Source organism: Ovis aries, chromosome 2, assembly GCF_016772045.2.
Source record: "Ovis aries strain OAR_USU_Benz2616 breed Rambouillet chromosome 2, ARS-UI_Ramb_v3.0, whole genome shotgun sequence".
NCBI classification, from domain to species: domain Eukaryota; kingdom Metazoa; phylum Chordata; class Mammalia; order Artiodactyla; family Bovidae; genus Ovis; species Ovis aries.
In genome coordinates, this window is record NC_056055.1 from 83690391 (window position 1) to 83708901 (window position 18511).

The 18511-nt window shown below is 37.0% G+C and overlaps 1 protein-coding gene across 3 annotated transcripts in view; it reads right to left on the reverse strand.

Moving 5' to 3' along the window:
• Positions 1 to 989: 989 nt before the first annotated feature.
• TTC39B (tetratricopeptide repeat domain 39B) overlaps positions 990 to 18511 on the reverse strand; it is a 153981-nt gene continuing 136459 nt past the window's right edge. For all 3 annotated transcript variants that reach the window (XM_042243465.2, XM_060409504.1, XM_027964562.3), the window contains 3 exons: positions 14252 to 14369; positions 11506 to 11622; positions 990 to 8396 (listed from right to left, as the gene is read on the reverse strand). In XM_042243465.2, coding sequence (XP_042099399.1) covers positions 8306 to 8396; positions 11506 to 11622; positions 14252 to 14369 — 326 coding nt within the window. In that variant the 3' untranslated portion in view covers positions 990 to 8305. The remainder of the gene's footprint in view (positions 8397 to 11505; positions 11623 to 14251; positions 14370 to 18511) is intronic.

Here is an 18511-nt window from a genome sequence, read left to right on the forward strand (position 1 = left end):
TTTTGAAAAAGTCTTACCAGGATGCTCAACACTGCTAGTCATCAGGGAAATGCAAATCAAAACCACAAAGAGATATCACATCACACCTGTCTGAATGACTATCATCAAAATGAACACAAATAAATGTTAGCAAGAAGGTGGAGAAAAGCAAACCCTCCTACATTGTTGGTGGGAATGTAAATTGGTGTAACCACTGTGGAAAACAGTTTGAAGATTCCTCAAAAAGCTAAAAATAAAACTACCATATGACCCAGCGACTACACTCCTGGGTATATATCCAAAGAAAATTAAAACACTAATTCAACAAGATACATGCACCCCAAGGTTCACAGCAGCATTATTTACAACAATCAAGACATGGAAGCAAGTGTCCAAAACCTCATATAAACGGATACAGAAGATGTGTACACACACACACACACACACACACACACACACACACACACACACACACGATGGAATACTACTCATCCGTAAGAAATGAAATCTTGCCATTTGCAACAACATGGATTGACTTGGAGAGTATTTTGCTTGATGAAATACGTCAGAAAGAGAAAGACAAATACTATATGATATTACTTATATGTGGAATCTAAAGAATACTACAAACTAGTGAATATAACAGTAAAGAAACAGATTCACAAATACAGAGAACAAACTAACAGTTACCAGTGGGGAAAAGGAAGCGGGCAGGGGCAAGATAGAGATAGGAGATAGAAAGATACAAACTACTATATATAAAATAAACTACAAGGATATATTATGCAGCACAAAGAATATAGCCAATATTTTATAATAACTATAAGTGGCGTATAACCTTTAAAATTCTGAACCACCTTGTATACCTAAAACTAATGTAACACTATAAATCAGCTAAAAATAAAAACATCTTACCAAGAAACAAACATTCAAGTGTACATCACACTACAATTAAATATCAGCAAAACAGGTGCTGTGTACATCTTTCACATGTAGACCAACCAGAAGACTTTAATTCTATCAAGTGTAATTTATTTAAATAACAATTCAATTGCACACTGTAGGTAATCCAGCAAAGCAATACGAAAATAAAGAATTCCAAGAGTATCCAGCAACTTAAACACACATCTAATAATGCAGAGTATTCTGTAATACTAAGGAATGAAAAATAAAACATGACTTTCAAGATAGGCTGATTTATTTGCACTTAAAAATACAGTTTCTAAGATGATATTTGTTTTCAAAAATGTCTTAATGTTAAAAATAGGCTACAGGAACTAATGTCTCCATGTTGAAAATTTATATCTCATATCAGCATGAGCTTACACATCACAGATGATAACATTACACAAAATCAGCAAATAAACACCCATTTTGGAACACAGCTTTGATATTAAAAAACATCGGAAGTTCACAGTTTTCTTCTTTCTTCTTGACTTATACTGATAAAATGCTTTTATACCTACAAGCCATTTCACTTTCTAGCACCAGATCCAATGCCTATTTGATCAGCAGATGGATGCTACTAAACACATTCCTCTTACTTAGAAGTCACATCTTCCATTTCTAAACATATTTTGCTCTATAAAACTGTGACCACTGGGAATGGGGAAGACAGGATTTAAATTCAAATGTAATGAGAAGAGAAAAAGTGAGATAAAATGCTGAAAATGTTTACTAATAAAACATTAAATTTTAAAGTACATACAGGTAGGTTTGATGATTCAACAGGAAACCAACATTGATTTGCAAAAATGCTATGGCCTATAATTAAAATTTCCCTACATGTCAAGGTAACATGAAGGTTTTTTAGGTGACCAGATCTCTAGACAGATTTGTTTGTGCATTTTAAGTCAAAGCAAAATTTTCCAAGTGAAGTACCTACAAAATAAATTTGCTTTGGAAATAAGACTCAGTAATAAAATAATACTTCTCACTTATTAAATATATATTTTGCCTTTACATATGATTCAGCAACTTACATCAAAAAATTCAAAAGTTCTATAAACATCTGCAAATAAATATTTTAAAACACTAGTATACAAATGAATCTGCTGGTATTCATTCAGGTGTTCAGATGTTGGCAGTTAGCAAAAGAAGAAAATTTTAAAATAAACTACTTAGTTATAAAATTCTCCCCTAACATAACACAAGAATGCAATACACTGTTGAGAATTAAGTAATTTTTCTGGATAGCACATAACAGTGAAACACATGTGTTCTCCTTCCACAAATCTTAGTTACACAGAACCCAATGGTACTGTCTTTGGAAGCCATTAAATTAATAGCCTAAGATTTATAATGCTTACCATAATCTCTCTTTATGTGTAAATTACTTTCTTAAAGCACTATATAGGAAACATTTGTCCACTATGAAGAAAAAAAAATCACTTCAAGAAAAAAAGTGAACTAACAAAAACTATTTAAACTTTTTTACTATACCCAAAGTTGCCACCCGGACACTTGGCTCCAATAAAGACAAGAACAAATTAAAATGCACGACTCTAAAGCAGGGAGAGTCTTCCCTTAAAATGAAGAAGACCGTCCAGCACTTCAAAATAATGCAGTTCCTTTAAAACTGAAATAAGCAATATTCTTTAACACATTCATTTTATCCAGTTTCTCTGGTTTTCAGTTGTTACACTGCGACTAACCTTTTTTCCCCCAAATGACGTATGTAACACAAACTAAAAACTTAAAACTAATTTACTAAAAAAAAAAAAAATTAAGTAGCAGTAAAACAAAAGCTCCCACTGGGATATACCAGCATCCCTTATATTCATCATTTAAATTATGTGCGTCTAAGAACTACTGGATTAACATATCAGGTACCTTATATATTAATATACAACTAGGTTTTACTTAATGAAGGTATTAAAGTACCTTCAGTTTTCCTATGAGATATCTAATCTGTAGGCACTGGTATGCTCTCTTTATCAGCAAAATACAGTGAGGTGGCTGCTTTAATTTCTTCCATGCAGAGTCATGTTACAGTATTACTACACTGACACATCTGTAAACTGGACAGAATGAAGGTTGGACTTCCTGTGAAGCTAGATCCACACTGTTCTATGGGATAGATCAGGCCAAGAACCTGCTCGGCCTTCTCAATCTACTACATAGCGCCTGTATCATTTCTTTTTGTGGTTACAAAATTATAAACAGACTGGAATGGACTTTAACATCAAGGTCAAACAGCAACCACTCAACACAGAAGTTATTGCTCCTCAAGCTAAATTCTGGTGTGTCCTTTTCATTACACTTCAACATTCTAAAGCAACTAAGTCTAAGGGATGTTTAAAAGACAAAAGTACCAACAATGAGGGCCAGAAACAGGGTTTTATAACAAGCAATCTAATAATATAAAGAAAAAATATGTAAATAATTGATCTGGGGGAGGGAAAATGGGAGAAAACCCTGGACTCCTTCTGAAAGAACAGTATAAAATGATATTATCTATTTAATATTTGTAAGCTGTTTTCTATCTATTTATGTATCTGACCAAGAAATGTTTAGCTGCTAAGTCATGTCTGACTCTTTGTGACCCCATGGACCGCAGCCTACCAGGCTTCTCTATCCATGGGATTTCCCAGGCAAGAATACTGGAGTGGGCTGCCATTTCCTTCTCCAGGGCACCTTCCCATTGGCAGGTGGATTCTTTGCCACTGAGTCACCAAGGAAGCCCCATAGGAAATGTCTAAAGAGCTTTACAATATGTCAGTTATATGTATGCATATCACTTAGGTGTCATACACACATTAAACATAATAAGCAGCAGAAGACAAACACACAACTTTAAATAAACTACTTGCCAAATTATTCTCTAAATGGGTAACTAGTATCTAAAATTTCTAAAGGAGAATATTGGCCTAGCTGAGTCAATGATGAAACACTAATAATCTAAGGAGATTGAAGTGGTCACCCAAATCTTCAGAATAATGTTAATCCTAGAAAATATTTTAATCATATAATCTAACATCTTAAAAGTGAGAGTCTCTTCGTCTACAAACTAAGAGTTTGTGCTGTTACATTTCAAAATGTAAGGAATGTCTATAAAGTCAGATTAAGCTAATAATCCTAAAAATTAAATCTCTCAGTCTAGTATATAAGGAACTGAGGAAGGGAGAGAATAATAATGTCAAACAGACCAATGATTGATGACCATCTGCAGAAGAAATATAATGAAAGAAAAGTTTATGGGAACTTAAATAGAAAAAGCAAACCTCACAGATACATATTTGAACCACGACAGGTGATTTAAGGTGATCACAGTAGGCAGCAGGTATAAGTCAGAACCCCAGGAAGCATGACAGGGGAAGGCATGTACGAATGAATGCTCCTTGACTCTCAGCATCACTCCAACATGTGCCAAGTCCCAAGTGCTCTATGGCGACATGTGGCCAGTGGCTGCCGTAACTGGGCAGAGCAGGACTGAAGGAGAAACAAGAGTGTTGAGAGGCTGGGGTGGATACATTTTCTGAGATCCATTCCATGGCCTATGAATCACAAAATCTTAGGGCATCAGAATAGTCACTGGAGTCTTCATTAGATTATTTTAACTAAATGTATTTGAATTTCTGATTTACAAATATGGATTAAGAAAAAACACAAATACAAAAAATATTAATGAAGAATTAATCAGAATAATGACATAAATTTTTTCAGTTGACTATAAAGATCTTTTTGAAAATATTTTTAAAGTTCAAGCGAAGAAAAATCTCTATTCAGAAACATCAACAGACTCGGTTTAAAGAATGGATGAGAAGTGAAATCATAATGAGAATTAACAGCAGCAGTTATTAGTGCCTATCACAATGCCTCTAAAAGTAGCTTCAAAAGAGGAAACACTTTTCTTTGAAAGGCGGTAACTTTCTTCTTTTACACAATCCCACTGATTTGAATCTGAACAAAGACTCACAGTGACCTCAAAGCTCAAACCATAAGCTTCCAGGTCAGGTAGGAATGATCGTCACATAGCTCTGCTAAACTCACTCCTTTGCAAAAGAGATGGTTATACTCTTGTATTGTTTCAATGATTAATGATCTTCGACACTGATTAATCTGGAATTCACCCACAGCTTCTACTCACTTGTAGTAGAGACAAAGAATCAATGAACCTCCTTTTCCTATATAACTTGAGACCTTATATCCAACAGAAGCAAAGAAACATTAAAACATATGTTCATATAAGAGCTGATACAGTTGATCTTCCATTGTCAAGCAGAATTGTTATGCTTTGTCATGTCATACCATTGTCATGCTTTCCTTGTCACCAAAATGATAAAGGCTAATCTATTTAAGTCTTAAGTTTGTTAGTTGCTGAGTCATGTCTGACTCTTTGGGACCCCATGGACTATAGCCCCCCAGGTTCCTCTGTCCATGGAATTCTCTAGGCAAGGATATTGGAGTGGGTAGCCATTCCCTTCTCCAAGGTATCTTAAGTTTACATAAAGCCAATCGCTGGCTTTTCATTTTAAAAAAACAAAAAAAAATTAAGGCAATTATACCAAGAATTACACAAATTGCACCAACTGTCAGACACATTGGCAGCCCAACCTCCTTACAAATGCCCCTTAAAACAGCAGATAAAACATTGTCACTTCAGGACTCATTCTTCACAGAACACCCTGAATCACAAAATAACTCCATAAATGCAGTATTAGCAGAGGTCACAAGAATCTAGTACTGCCATGGTATCTTGAACATGGCAGGAAACAGATGAATATTTGTAGCATTAATGATACTACAACATTTAAAAATCCATTGGATAGGTTAGCAGACAGGAAATAAAAAGACAAATATAATAAGAACAAATAACAAAGGAAAAATCTTAATGGGAGATATGAATTCTTTATATTTGTTCTGATAATGTTGAGTTAAAACAAAAATAACCTCCATTAACTTAAACCATTTCCATTTTACATTAGAAACAGCATTTTTTTTTACTTACTTTTGCTCTGACTAACAGCTTCTCACAAAAGCAATGAGCTTTTTTCTTTTTTTTTAATTAAAAAAAAAATAATAATGCTACCAAAGCTCTTCTAAGGAATTTGGAAACTTTTTTCCCAAGTAATATTTAAAGAAATTGTTAAACAGATTTTCCACTACTAATTGTAATGGCAGTTAATTTATTTCCTCTTTTGTCTGGTCCTCACATAAAGTTTCATAATTCATATTAATAGCATGTGAGGAAATCTACCACCTATATTATCTGAAAGGGTGGTACTCCAACTAGAGTTGAATTCATTTTCCATTGGAAATACATCCTCGGTATTGGCCAAGAATTAGTACCGTGAAGAAAATAAGATCAAATACCTGCTGGATGCAGGCTCTTAGGCGTGTGTGCATGTGTGCGAAGACATTTCTGTCATGTCCAATTCTTTGCAACCCTACGGACTGTAGCCCGCTAAGCTCCTCTATCCATGGGGTTCTCCGGCCAAGAAATACTGGGGTGGGTTGCCAAGCCCTCCTCCAGGGATCTTCCCAACCCACAGATCAAACCCACGCCTCTTATGTCTCCTGCATTGGCAGGTGGGTTCTTTCCCACTAGCGCCACCTGGGAAGCCCACAGGCTCTTACAGTAGGAAATAAACATCAAGGCGCAAATTCACAATGTGAGCTCAGGTCAGTGCTAAACACTGAATAAATTCAAACTTGTTTGAATCTCCACGCTTCTTTCCTTTTACATCAGAGACCACAGACTCAGCCAATACTTGAGTTTTGATACTGTAATCTGTACATAAAAAATCATAACTATTACAACAACTCATATTCACACAGCCTTTCAATTTACAAAAAAAGCTATCACGCACGTTATTCCATTGAGCCCTCACAAACACCAGGCTCTGTGTTGCTATCTCCATTGGGGAAACTGAGTCTTAGAAAGGGTTGATGACTTGCTCCATGTTGAGGAACTATTAACTAACAGAGCAGGGCTCCTGACTGCCAGTCAGGTGCTGTTTTTGTTCACCTGTGGAGGCTTCCGGGACCAGGTATTCTTCATAACAAAAATAAGACAATATCCTGATTCATCGATTCATAAATCGTGTTTTGCTGCTCTGTATGCAGTCTTGTCCTGAGCCACTGCATATACATATGGGAGAGCTGGGGTGGAGGTGCGGGGGTGGAGGCAGTGGTGATCGTAAAATAAAACGCACACTAAGTGGGAATGGTTTGGATTAAACATTTTAACATTGGTTGCTGAAAATAAATACCTAAGACACTGACCTACAATTATAAAGCTGAAAGAGACCTTGGAAGTCGTCTGTTCTTTTTCCATTTCACAGATGAGGAAAATACGGTGACAGAGAGAGCCCAAAACTCCCTAAGGGTCACCCTGGTAACTGCTGATGGCAGAGCCAGCACCATACAGAGTCAGGCTCTCTTCCACTCTATGCCCTGATTGTGTCTGCAAATTAAAGGACTAAGCGCAGTCCAGATATTTACAAGGAAACATCACAGTGCTAGAAAGATTAGAAAACTAGACCTTACACACCAACATTATGAGTGTAAAAATTATTGATATCATTTAAAGCAGCAGGAACTCTATAAGAAAAATAATCAATGTATATTTTTTAGCTCTCATGGATAAGGTTGAGAATAATCTAAAATATAAATTTTCCCTTTAGATACATGGAGTTTTTTGAGTTTTGTTATAATAATGATAGACTTAAGTACATTCAAAAACAGGATAGTCTCTCAAAAATGTCACCACCTTTAACTTATATGAAGAATAAAAAACAATAATAACATCTCATCTTTTCTAGATACAGGTCTTTCAACCAATTACCTACGTTACCTGTCCTGTACACACCCATTACTTGTCTTTTTCAGGAGTTTTCTGAAAATGATTAAGCTATTTTTGAATGTAAGTTTTTCTTATTTTCTTTCTGAAATGTAAATTCTAGGCAACAAACTATCTCTGAAGTTTAACTCTCCAACAAATCTAAATATGGCTCAGGTTATAAGCCATTTACTACTTACATGATATTTCCACATTTAAAAAAATAAATAATCTATTTAGACTTTATTGTACCTGTGAGTCCTTTAAAAGACTTCTTCACTCTCCAATTAAATTAATTTTAAATTCCTTTTGAAGATGCAAAATATAAGAGTTTTCAAGATATTACTGACCATCATTCCATAGAGAAAAAAAAACACTTAAGTAGACCAAGAATAAACCACACAAATTATAGAAAATATTGACAGTAAAATTAGTTTTCTGTCTCTCATTCGCAAGATCATTTTTCCACTTTAATAAGAGGCCTAATCTATATCTATAGACGCCGGTACAAACTGAGAGAAAATTCCATCCTTCATGTTCTGATCAATCTGAAGACGATTTTTTCCAGAGGTGAAGAGCTGCCTGAATTCTGAAGTGTAGTCTGGATTCCAGCGAATAATCTTTGTAGTTATTTCTAAAGACAGATAACAATAAAATTTTAATGTCAAAATTCCTTTATAAACCAGGGCACCACCACCCTCCTCCCCTTCCTCTCACCTTCATTCTTTATTTACTCTCAAACATCACTAAGCGTAACAGTGGATTTTGTTAAAATGCAGATTCTGTTCCTGGGAGGAGAGGGGGATGACAATATACTGTATTTCTAGAAGTTTCCAGGTGGTAGTCTAAAAATCCTACTTTGAATAGCAAGGTTTATACTTCTCTCAAACAGCAAGAAGGTTATGCTGAGGGCTTAAAAAATTTTGTGAACTATTTTTAAATAGCTGACCTCCTTTTCTAAACTGGAAATTTTAGGCAACCTCGTATAAACAAGGTAAATAGGGTCATTCACCCCCTCAAAAAAAAAATTTAAGTTAAACATACACACACACTCATGAAACAACAGTGACAACAGAGATAGTAGGATTATTTGGTAACAACAAAATTACTTACTCCAGTTCTCACAGGCAAATATCAATGGTTTGGCCAATAATTATTACGTGACAATGTCAGGAGGGGAATTAGAAATCCACAGATTACTTTACAACTTCACTTATATCATCCGTGTTGACTTCTCTTTGCTAGAACTGTTCAGACTCAGAAAAATGGAGTGGCTTGGATCTTGGGCTCTACTTTCACACACACCACCTTGGCCCATGGGAGAGCTCTATCTTTCTCTGCAGTGGCATTCACTTCTTTCTACAGCCCTTTATGTTGTACAGGTCTAAGGGCTACTTACTGGTAACCTTGCTAAGGATTATTACTAATGAGCTAAGCCAACATCTTCCTAGAATTTACTGAAGGACGTAATTGAGTATTTCCCTAATTAACCTCGGCAGCTTTGCAAAGCTCCTACTGCACAAGGAGAACCGCAGATAATCAACAGTCTTGAAATAATTGGGAAGTTTGTCTATGTTGGCATCACTAGCACTGTCTTGAGTTAGTGTTGACTTTTTGATCACTGCTGGTCTTGCTTTTTCTCAGTGAATTACTGGTCTTTTATTTTCATTGCTATATATTTGCCTTATATATTACTTGAAAGTAAAAGTTGCTCAGTCTTGTCCAACTCTCTGCAACCCCATGGACTGTAGCCTGCCAGGCTCCTCTGTCCATGGAATTTTCCAGGCCAGAATCCTGGAGTGGGTAGCCATTTCCTTCTCCAGGAGATCTTCTGAACCCAGGTATCAAACCCCAGACTCCCGCATTGCATGTGGATTCTTTACCATTTGATAACACTAAATATGTCCACATGATAAATACTTGGAAACAGTACTTTTAGTCCCAAATTTTCCAATGGCTAGATTTGAAGATACATGAACGTTAGCTGAAATGGCAGTCATACTCACTCTCAAGAAACTAACTTTAAAGGTGACTTTCTCATATCTCTAGCTTAATAAAATAAAAAAGTGGAATGGCTGACTCCCCTTTCTCACTTCACTGATGATCTTCATGCTGCCAAATTCAGCAGCCACTTCTCTGGTCTCCCCTTGCTTGACCTCTTGGCAACCATCTTCATAACTTCCCATCTTTCATAAAATGTTTCTTCTTTTGAAACATTTTGTTCACTTGGCTCTCGAGGATGTCATCCTAACTCATGGCCACTTCTTAATCTTACTATTTAATCTCTAAAATAACTGCATAGCTCAAGGCTCTGTGCTGGATCTCCTTCTCTAGCTATACAGCTTTCCCCAGATGACCCCACCACAGCTTTAAATATCACTGTCTCTGTCCTGCTGCTAAGTCACTTCAGTTGTGTCCGACTCTGTGCGACCCCATAGACAGCAGCCCACCATGCTCTCCCGTCCCTGGGATTCTCCAGGCAAGAACACTGGAGTGTCCTGGTGACATTCAAATATCTACAACTGGCCTTGACTTTTACACTGAACTACATGCTCATATAAATGACTTTCAACTCACCATCTCCACATGAATACCTATAGGCACCTCAAAATAACACAGTCCAAACAGAAATATGTTTTTTTTCCTCTCTTCAACCATGCTCCTCTAAGTAGTCCCCATTTCAGTAAAGCATCATTATCAACCTAGTATCTTGACACCTTCCCCCTCCTATCCCCAGCCAGGAATGCTCCTCATCCAGTCTTCTGGTGACAGATCTTCTCAGGACTGGCTTTAATTACGCTAATCTCAACTACATAGCCAACTCAATCTAAAGTTAAAACCCAGGTACCTAGTATCATATCATAAATCTCAACGAAGCAAAAATCATTGCTATTTTTCTTATCTGTGTATTTACCAATACCCCACAATTTAGAAAGCAGAAACATTGCCTGTTGATGCACAGTTATTTGTCTAGAACCTTCTCTAGTGTCTGGCACATAATAGGTACTCAGTGAATACTTGCTAAATTTAAGGAAATGAACAAACCAATGAGTTATTAAGCTAGGTATGGCCTAGAGCTATCATGGCATTCTTTCTCCACTGCAAGTAGTGTTCAAAGCAAGCAGACCACAGGGTTTGTGTCCCCAATAAATGAACCATGATCACAGGAAATCTGAGCGCCATTGTCCACCAGGATTGATAAAGTGCTATGAAATTGCCACAATAGCCAGAAAGAAGAAAGAGTCAGGAAGATTGAACGGGCTTCTTCAAATCAGAGGCTTTTTAATGAAATGAGAGAGATGGTGGAATATACCAAAAGTCAGCAAACTATAACCAAAATTATGACCAACTCTGGGCACACCCGTTTATTTACATATTGTTGTCTATGGCCACTTTCAATGCAATGGAGACCCTCTACTGAAAAGCCAAAAGTGTTAACTGCCCCTTTACAGAAAAAGCTTTCTCACCCCTGATACAGAAGAGAATAGGTTAGAAATCTGTCCTGTAGGTTCCCCCAAATCACAACATTTGTAAACAGTCATAGGGTCAGGCATTTAGAAGCTTGAAAATTGCACAATTCCAGCAAAAGCCACAAGTAGAAATTAAGCATAAATTAGCAAAGGTAATAGAATGAATAATTTTTTACTAATGTGTTCATTTGTAAGTATATCAAGTTATTGCTGTTGTAAAAATAGTATTGATATTCCTGACTCCATAGCAATCAAGCTGCCATTATCACTTACCTTGCAGTTTCTAGGACCTTGATGGCCTTGTCAATTTCTCCTTGGTTTTTATACAAAAATGCCAATTCAAACAGAGTAAATGGCACTAGGTAGTGGTCATACTTCAGTAGCTTTTCACTAAAAGAGTGAATGAAAAGTAATTAAATCTAAACAGAAGGAGGAACATATCATTCTTTTTCAACATATATATTTTTCCCATTCTTATCAAAATAGGTACAGCACTAAGTCTATTACTAGAGGAAAGCTGTCATTATACAGTTAAAGAATATAATAAACCATGGCAATAAACAGTATGTTTTTAATATATATATATACATATATTTTGGGGGGCTCACTGTATGGCATACAGGATCTTAGTTCCCCAATCAGGGATTGAACTCATGCCCTCTGCAGTGGAAGCACAAAGTCCTAACCACTGGAACACCAGGGATTTCCTCTATTACGCTTTTACTTTACTCCTTAGTCTAAATCCAGCACTGAACATTGTTTCCTGCCTTTCACATAGACAAAAACATGCAGATTTTTGAAGATTATCCTAGAAAGGACAAGACCATGAACATGTTCAGAAATGACTCCATTTAGAAAATGACTCCACTTATTTTTCACTAAGGTTTAACTCTCTTTATACTGTTTGTCTTATAATGCTTCAAAATGTCAAGAAAGAAGGGGCCAACACTTCTGTTTACAGCAGTATTATGAAAATTATCTGACTTCCCAACATCTAGAAGTGCTGAAACAAATAAGAGCAACACCCTTTTAAAAGGAGAGCTCAGCTCACAAGAACATAAGGAAGACTCTGAAACTGAAAACAAAACCAGAACTCTAATTGTGTCGATGATGCCAAAGCACTCCTGGGTCTGTTTCAGCCAAGGCTTCATGTCTCTCTGTCCACACAGGAGGTGAGACCTTGGGCCCACATAATACGTACAGCAGGGGCTGAGACCACTTCAGAAAGCTGGGGCCCAGCTCCATCAGAGGAAGGGTAGAAGACGAAAACCCACTCATGCACAGGAGGAAGCCAAGGGAAGTTGGTTCTGTGGCCTATACTCTATGTTCTCAATTGCTTCAGTCGTGTCTGACTCTCTGCGACCCTATGGACTATAGCCCATCAGGCTCCTCCACTCATGGGATTCTCCAGGCAAGAACACTGGAGTGGGTTGCCGTGCCCTCCCCCAGGGGATCTTTCCGACCCAGGGATCAAACCCACGTCTCTTATGTCTTCTCCCCTGGCAGGTGGGTTCTTAATCACTAGCGCCATCTAGGAAGACTGGCCTATTCTCTAGGTAGGAAGAAAAAGCAAATCCTTTAAGAAATTAATAATCAATGGGCCTGTCCTCATCCGGGATTTGCAATTCAAATTTATGTGGCCTAAATGATCCAAGAAGCTCTAAGCAACAAAATTAACATGAATGTGGCCCAGGGTGAGAAAAGCCTTTGGGGCATCTGGCAGAAATAAAAGCACAGTGCTTAGAAAGAGACTCTTCCTCAGTCCTAGCCTCACTGGAGTCTCAAGATAAAACTCATCGAAGTTGAGTTCACAATCCAAAACTATAAGACACACCAGCAAACTATCCACTATGAGATTCAAAAGACACAACAAATAGCCCAAATAAGTCATCCTTTTGATCCTAATAAAAGTGTCAATAAAAGGGAGCTCAGTGGATACTTCTTTAATATATTTACTAAAGACAGCATATTATTAATTTGAGAAATAGACATTGAGTCTTTCCTCTTCTTTTAAGGACAGCAGTCCTCCTACATTCTCAGAAAATATGGTCAGAATAAGAGGATCAGTAGTTATAGATGGGAAAGCACATGATATCAAACAGAAGACATCAAGCAGAAGTCTGCGGCTGTGACTTATTTGGTATACAGAATGGTTTCCAAAAAATTGAGCCAAGGTTTAAAAATCAGAAGATGTTACATAAAATTCAGATTCCAGGCTTTCAATGATAAATTGTAGGGATTATTACTAGTGGGCCCACACTGTCAAGAATAATAATCAATTTGAGTTCAGGAGTGGTGGTACTCGTTAGAGAGACCACACGATCACCCTGATCTGCAGTGCCTACTAATCCACATTCCCACCATCACTCAGAAAGGTTACTTGTCTGGCCCCTATAGATAACTGCATCTGTGACTCCAGATGCAGAGAAGAGGGCCAGGCAACAGAACCTTGACTTAACTCTCTAATTAGCAAAGGGGCAGGACCTCATCATCAGTGCTACTGAGGGGATAATACTCATTCATCCTAGAAAAATGCCGCTTGCCAAAAGAGAAGCTGTTATAGCATTTATCACAGTTGTTCTTTCCTGCCAAATTATCATTACGATGATGGTTAGTCTGTTTATTCAACTCTGAAACCCTAGGACTCAGGATCACAGTTTCTGGCACATAGTGGGTACTCAAATATTGGTAGAATAAATGAGTGACAGACAAATGCACAGATCAAAAAAAGTATCAGATGTTCAGTATGTTACTGCCAGAATTTAGACAGACACCTGTCAGCTTGGCTGTAAATAGAGCTTTCGTGAGTCACCTCTAAACACCACGTGGAAAAGCATAAAGCCATGTTCACTTAGGTTATCATTTCTTTCTCAAAGAATAAAGAAAACATTACTGGATTCTCTTTCTGACAACACCAAGTGAAAAAAAGTTAGCAACAGAGATAAAAGCATCACTTTCTCACGGCGATTCCCCAGAAACTGCAATTTGCACTCAAGCTGGTTTCATTGTCTGCTTTTACCTTTGGACAATATGATTGAAGCACAATTCTGCTTGCAAGGGCCGCTGTAAGTTCTTCAGGCAGCATCCTTTTAGCAGTTTCACTAGGCAGTCGTCATCTACAGAGTAGTCGCTAGAGTCTTAAAGCAAAACACATACAGTTTACTCACAAAAACAAAAAATATCCTACTTAAGAGGCAGCACTAACAGCTGTTAGGTTTCAGAGGGATCATTTAAAAATTTAAAAATATGTATGTTTAGCATTTTTATGCCTCACTAAATTCAATGAAAATACTTCAAATGAAAAGAATATCAAGTTTAATACTTCAACATACCATTTGATTAAGGGGTTCACTCTTGCCTTTTTTTCACTTTATCACTCTCACCACTCAAAAAAATTTTTTTAGGTGCTCGCCTCTGAGTTAAGTGACCTTAGGTAAAATAATAGTAAGTTTGAACTGTAAGTAAAGTAACAGCTTTATTAATTTAATGAAAGGAAAAGCAGTGAGGAGCAAGCAGGAGGCCTCTTCCTGTGGCTCCGGCCCCTAACTGGGCTGGCTTCATGTGGAAGAGGGTAATGCTTCCATGTGGAGAAGCAGATGGCCTTCTCCCCATTAAAAATCCAGGAAGGAGAACACCTTCCCCAGATCATTGTTTACAGCTTACCAGTTCTCCCAGGTTAGGTGCTTTGGGGGATGAAATTATGTCATAAAATTAGACAAAATGATCCTGAAATACATGTAAAGCACCTAGAATCCCCACAAACTTCTAACTGCATGAGGCTAATATAGAGGATCTTCTTTCAAGACATTTTTCCTTTTGAAAATGACTCTACCTTCTATAGCCCAAGGCTAATACATATTAACAGAAGGAACCATATCGTATATGACATCTATCTGACAAAGGTGGCTATTTCACATCTATACCGCTTTTGAATTTGGGTTTTTCTTTTCTGCAAGTTAAGTAGAAATAAGTCATTCCAAGACAGACTGATAATTTATACATTTCAGGCTGTGAGAACACAGGTGGGAAGGGACAAAAAACCAAATGATACGGCTTTGAGAGTCCTTCATACTGAAATACTCTTGCTTTCAGTACAAATATCAGAAATCACCATTAACACATGCTGGTGTTTTAATCAGTAAACAGTTTGTCTATAGGAGGTTAAGGATGCTACTTAACCAAGTCAAAGAAGGTTGCTTTATTTCTAGGTGCTGAAGATAGCTGATAATCACCTCTCACTTCCAAGATCTGACAAGTTATTCACTATGAAAATCACAAATATCAATACCACATTACCTTCCCTATTAAAGACCATCCCCCCTCCCCCAAAAAAACAATCTATGTATGCTTCTAATCAACAAACCAGATTGGGGCTACATTTAGGATCTGCGGCTGATTGAATCAGTGAATGAGCAATCTGCGGATACAGAGGGCAGAGTATGGAACTTGAGCATCCAGAGACTGTGGTATCCACAGTGAGTCTTGGAATCAATTCCACGTGGAAAATAAGGGGTAACCATATACAAAGGTGTTACTCCGTGGTGGTATGTATTAGTCTATACTACAAAGGATGGACATTCAAACATTAGAATTTATTCTATTGAACTAAAACCTTCATCTTTGTAGGAAAACAGGTGCAAGCTAGCCTACTCCTTTGGAGGAAAAAATAGCCTACAAATGTTTTCACTTAAAAAAAAAAGGTTTTTCTTTACCTCCCATTTCTCACATATACACTTACTTTAAAACATATTCATTTTTTCATCTAATTTGCAAATATGTGGCATTTAATCACAAATAATCCCCTTAATGACAGGGACAATGTTTTCTCTACTATCACAATGCTATACCTGGTATGAAAAACGAGTGTTCAAAGGAACAAATTAATGAAAAGTGGCCAAATCAGTTCCACAAAAATAAATACCAGTAAATTTGTTCAAAAGCCTTAATAGATTTTACTGAATTGCAATTTTCTGAAACCGATTTTTTGAAGTAAAGTTAAATTTTAAAATGATGTGGCTTTATATTGAGTTTCCACTCAAATCAAAGTAAATATTTTTCCTGTTGAAATTATTCTATATAAAAAATTGTTTAAAAAAAACTTACACCCATTAGCATGCCTACTACCAATCTATCTTGTCTTTATGCTGGATCCTGAACTGGCCTAGACCTCCTGCCTCTCTCTTAAGACTCGGCTTTCCTTTCATTTGACAACTTCAGTCGTAGAGCATTAAGCAGATAGTGCCTCTGCAGGGGTGAGTTTTCCCCTGGGCAGGGTGGCAAGGACCACGTGCCGGAACAGAAGCCTGTCCTCAGTATGGTGGCCACTATAGATCTCAACAACAAAAGTTTTCTGTATAATGACGTTTTACTTGTCTCTTCCCCTCTTCTCAGTTCTTCCTTGCCTTTAACTTAAGAAAGAATTGGGAGATAGAAACAGTTCTTTTCAAAGTCCTCCTTTATTCAGGATTTTGACATTCTTGGCCTGGGTGGGGCTGGAGAGAACTTGATGCTTTCTCCAGAATGAAGAGTCCCATTTGTATATCAGTGTTAAAAATAAAACAAAATGAAACCTTAAAAAAAAAAAAAAAAAAACTTACACCCATTAGCATGCCTACTACCAAAAAACAGACAAAACAGATAAAAAAAAAAAGGAAAGAAAATTACTAGCATTGTCAAGGATGTAGAGAAATTGAAACCTGTGTGTATTGTTGGTGGGAATACAAAAAGGTGCAGCCACTAGAGAAAACAGTATGTCAATTCCTAAAAAAATTAAAACTAGAAATGTTACATGATCCAGCAAATCCACCTTGAGGCATATATCTAAAAGAACTGAAAGCAGCATCTGAATGAAATATTTGCATATGCATGTTCATAGAAGTATTGTTCACAGTCAAAAGGGGAAGCAACCCAAATATACATTGATGGATGAATAGATAAACACAATTCGGTATAAACACGCAACAGAGTATTATGCAGCCTTAAACGTGAAGGAAATTCTGACACATGCTGCAACATGGACATACCTGGAGGATATTAGGATAAGGGAAATAAGGCATCACAAGAAGGAAAAGACTGTACGATTCCACCTATATAGAGTCTCCAGAGTGTCAAATTCACAGTGATAAAGAGTAAAATGGTGATTGCCAGCCACTGTGAAGAGCGGGAAATGGGGAGCTACTGTTTAAGGGGTATGAAAAAGTTCTCAAAACTGCCTGCACAACTGGACCATACAGTTTAAAAATGGTTAATATGGCAAATTTTATAGTATGTGCATTTTCCTACAATTAAAAATGTAGAATATAAAAATGTAAAGAGGTTCATTTATCTATAATAGATAAAAACTTTATATAAAATTTTTATATCTAAATTATAATTTAGATATAAAATTATAAAATCTATAATAATATAATAGATCTAACATTTTTAAATCTATAATAACTATATATTAATAGTTAATTAATAGATGCTTAATTAACTAATTGGGTTAATTAATAGGCACTTACTCCTTGGAAGAAAAGTTATGACCAACCTAGACAGCATGTTTAAAAGCAGAGACATTACGTTGTCAACAAAGGTCCGTCTAGTCAAGCCTATGGTTTTTCCAGTAGTCATGTATGGATGTGAGAGTCGGACTATAAAGAAAGCTGAGCACCAATGAATTGATGCTTTTGAACTGTGGTGTTGGAGAAGACTCTTGAGAGTCCCTTGGACTGCAAGGAGATCCAGCCAGTCCATCCTAAGGGAGATCAGTCCTGTGTGTTCATTGGAAGGACTGCTGTTGAAGCTGAAACGCCAATATTTTGGCCACCTGATACGAAGAACTCACTCATTTGAAAAGACCCTGATGCTGGGAAAGATTGAGGGCAAGAGGAGAAGGGGATGACAGAGGATGAGATGGCTGGATGGCATCACTGACTCAATGGACATGAGTTTGGGTAAACTTCGGAAGTTGGTGATGGAGAGGAAGGCCTGGCATGCTGCAGTCCATGGGGTTGCAAAGAGTTGGACATGACTGAGTGACTGCACTATTGATGGGAATCTAAAGTTAGAATAATTTCAAATATGGAAAGCAGCCTAAATGCCCAATACTGAAAGAGTTGGTTAAATAATGATATATTATCTCCCTGGAATGCCAGGAAGCTCTTGAAATTACAAGGGTTACCTAGAAAGAATTAAAACATTTATGATAAACTACCATATGATCCAAATTTGCTGGCATATTGAGTGCAGCACTTTCACAGCATCATCTTTCAGGATTTGAAATAGCTCAACTGGAATT